Here is a 1,870-nt window from a genome sequence, read left to right as displayed (position 1 = left end):
TATTACCAAAAGATACATACAAAAATCTAGAATCTTGGTAACAGTGTTGAAATATACCCAAATACCCATGAATTCAGTAGAATGAATTTCCAGAATGTCAAATAGCTGGAATCACACTATGAGCCTTTTCAGAGTGGCATCTGTCACTTAGTAACAGATTCTTCCATGTCTTTTCATGGCTTGATAGCTCATTTCTTTTTTAGCACTGAATAATATTCCACTGTCTTGATGTACCACAGTTTATTCACCTACTGAAGCACATCTTGGTTGTTTCCAACTATTAGCAATTATGAATCAAGCTGCTGTAAATATCCGTGGGCAGGTTTTTTGCGAACATAAGTTTTCAAGTCCTTTGCGTAAATACCAAGGAGCACAATTGCTGGATTATATGGTAAGCGTGTATTTGGCTTTGTAAGAAACTGCCAAACTTTCAAAGTGGCTATACCATTTTGCATTTCTACTAGCAACAAATGAGAGTTCCTGTTGTTCCATATCCTTGTCGCATTTGATGGTGTCAGTGTTCTGGATTTTGGCCATTCTATCATAATAGGCGTGTAGTGATATAATAGTATCTCATTTTTTTAATTTCCAATTTCCTGATGAAATATGGTGTGGAACACTTATTTGCCATCTGTATCTCTTCTTTAATGAGGTGTCTGTTCAAATCTTTGCCCGCTTTTTAATAGGGTTGTTCATTTTCTTTTTGCTGAGGTTTAAGGGTTTGTATATTTTGGGCAACAGTCCTCTGTCAAATTGTCTTTTGCAAATACTTTCTCCCCGTCTATGGTTTGCCGTCTTTTTATTTTTAATTCAGTTCTGCCCACCCACCCCCCTATGCTTTGATTCTTCCTTCAGCCTAGGTGGGCTAACATCTCTTCATATTTTTTCATGTCTGTTCTAGCTCATTCAGACCAATAAGCTGAAACACTACCCCAGTATCCATGGAGACTTCAGCAATGATTTCCGACAGCCATGTGTGGTGTTCACTGGGCACCCTTCCCTGCGGTTTGGGGACGTGGTCCACTTCATGGAGCTCTGGGGAAAATCTAGTCTCAACACTGTCATATTCACAGGTAAATTAAAAAATAAGCAAACCTCGGCCCTTTCCACTGGGGCCGCTAGCCCAGGGATGGATTTTATAGTAAATATGATCCTTGCTTTATTGTAAGTACCAAAGAATAAAGACACCCCAAGGCAAAGCGTAAGAGTGAAACAACATACTGTTAGATAACTGAGTATTAAGGCTTTCATATCTGTTTTCTAAGCTTTTTCTCTGAGACAGAATTCGCCTGAACTGCCTTTTGATAGGGATTTTGTAAGCCGTCTCAAGAACTGCAGTAATTCCAGTAACCAGTCTTGTTTTACCCTTTAGGAATTATTTACTAAGATGTATCTTTCTGCTTTGATTATAGTTTACTGTGGCTACAGTTTTTCTTCTGGAGACAAATCCCTCAGGGAAAAAAAAATTCTTTAATAAGCCCAAGTAGGGGGTTTACTTAGATAATCACTACATTATTTTATTGATTTAAGGTCAGCCTCAGTCAGCCTTAAGTTTTAGAAACCTTATGTGCTATGAAGTAAAAAAAAACCTTGATCTGGCCCAACTTGCTGTAACCTGAGCCATGTCACTCCTCGAGCCTCGCTGTCCTTGTAAATGAGATTGTTGATAAGCACCTCTGTGGGTGGCTCTGGACATGTGATGAAACCCCGTGTGTGAGCACTTAGTACAGCGCCTGGCACCTAACGGCTGTGGAGGAAGCATCGGCCACATTCTCCCATCTTAGCATTTTCTAAATACTTTTAAGACTTGGGTTTTGGGGCCGGGCGCGGTGGCTCACGCCTGTAATCCTAGCACTCTGGGAGGCCGAGG

At 40.4% G+C, this 1,870-nt stretch overlaps 1 protein-coding gene across 1 annotated transcript in view; it reads left to right on the top strand.

Annotated features, from left to right (window-relative positions):
• The window catches only part of INTS9 (integrator complex subunit 9), a 100,459-nt gene that overhangs the window by 84,584 nt on the left and 14,005 nt on the right, over nucleotides 1-1,870 (top strand). Inside the window, exon 12 of the mRNA XM_012654925.1 lies at nucleotides 902-1,073. Coding sequence (XP_012510379.1) covers nucleotides 902-1,073 — 172 coding nt within the window. The remainder of the gene's footprint in view (nucleotides 1-901; nucleotides 1,074-1,870) is intronic.

Source organism: Propithecus coquereli, unplaced genomic scaffold (genome assembly GCF_000956105.1).
Source record: "Propithecus coquereli isolate 6110/MARCELLA unplaced genomic scaffold, Pcoq_1.0 Scaffold451, whole genome shotgun sequence".
Lineage (NCBI taxonomy): Eukaryota > Metazoa > Chordata > Mammalia > Primates > Indriidae > Propithecus > Propithecus coquereli.
The sequence above is the reverse complement of the archived record's forward strand: the minus strand, read 5'-3'. Positions and strand labels throughout refer to the sequence as shown.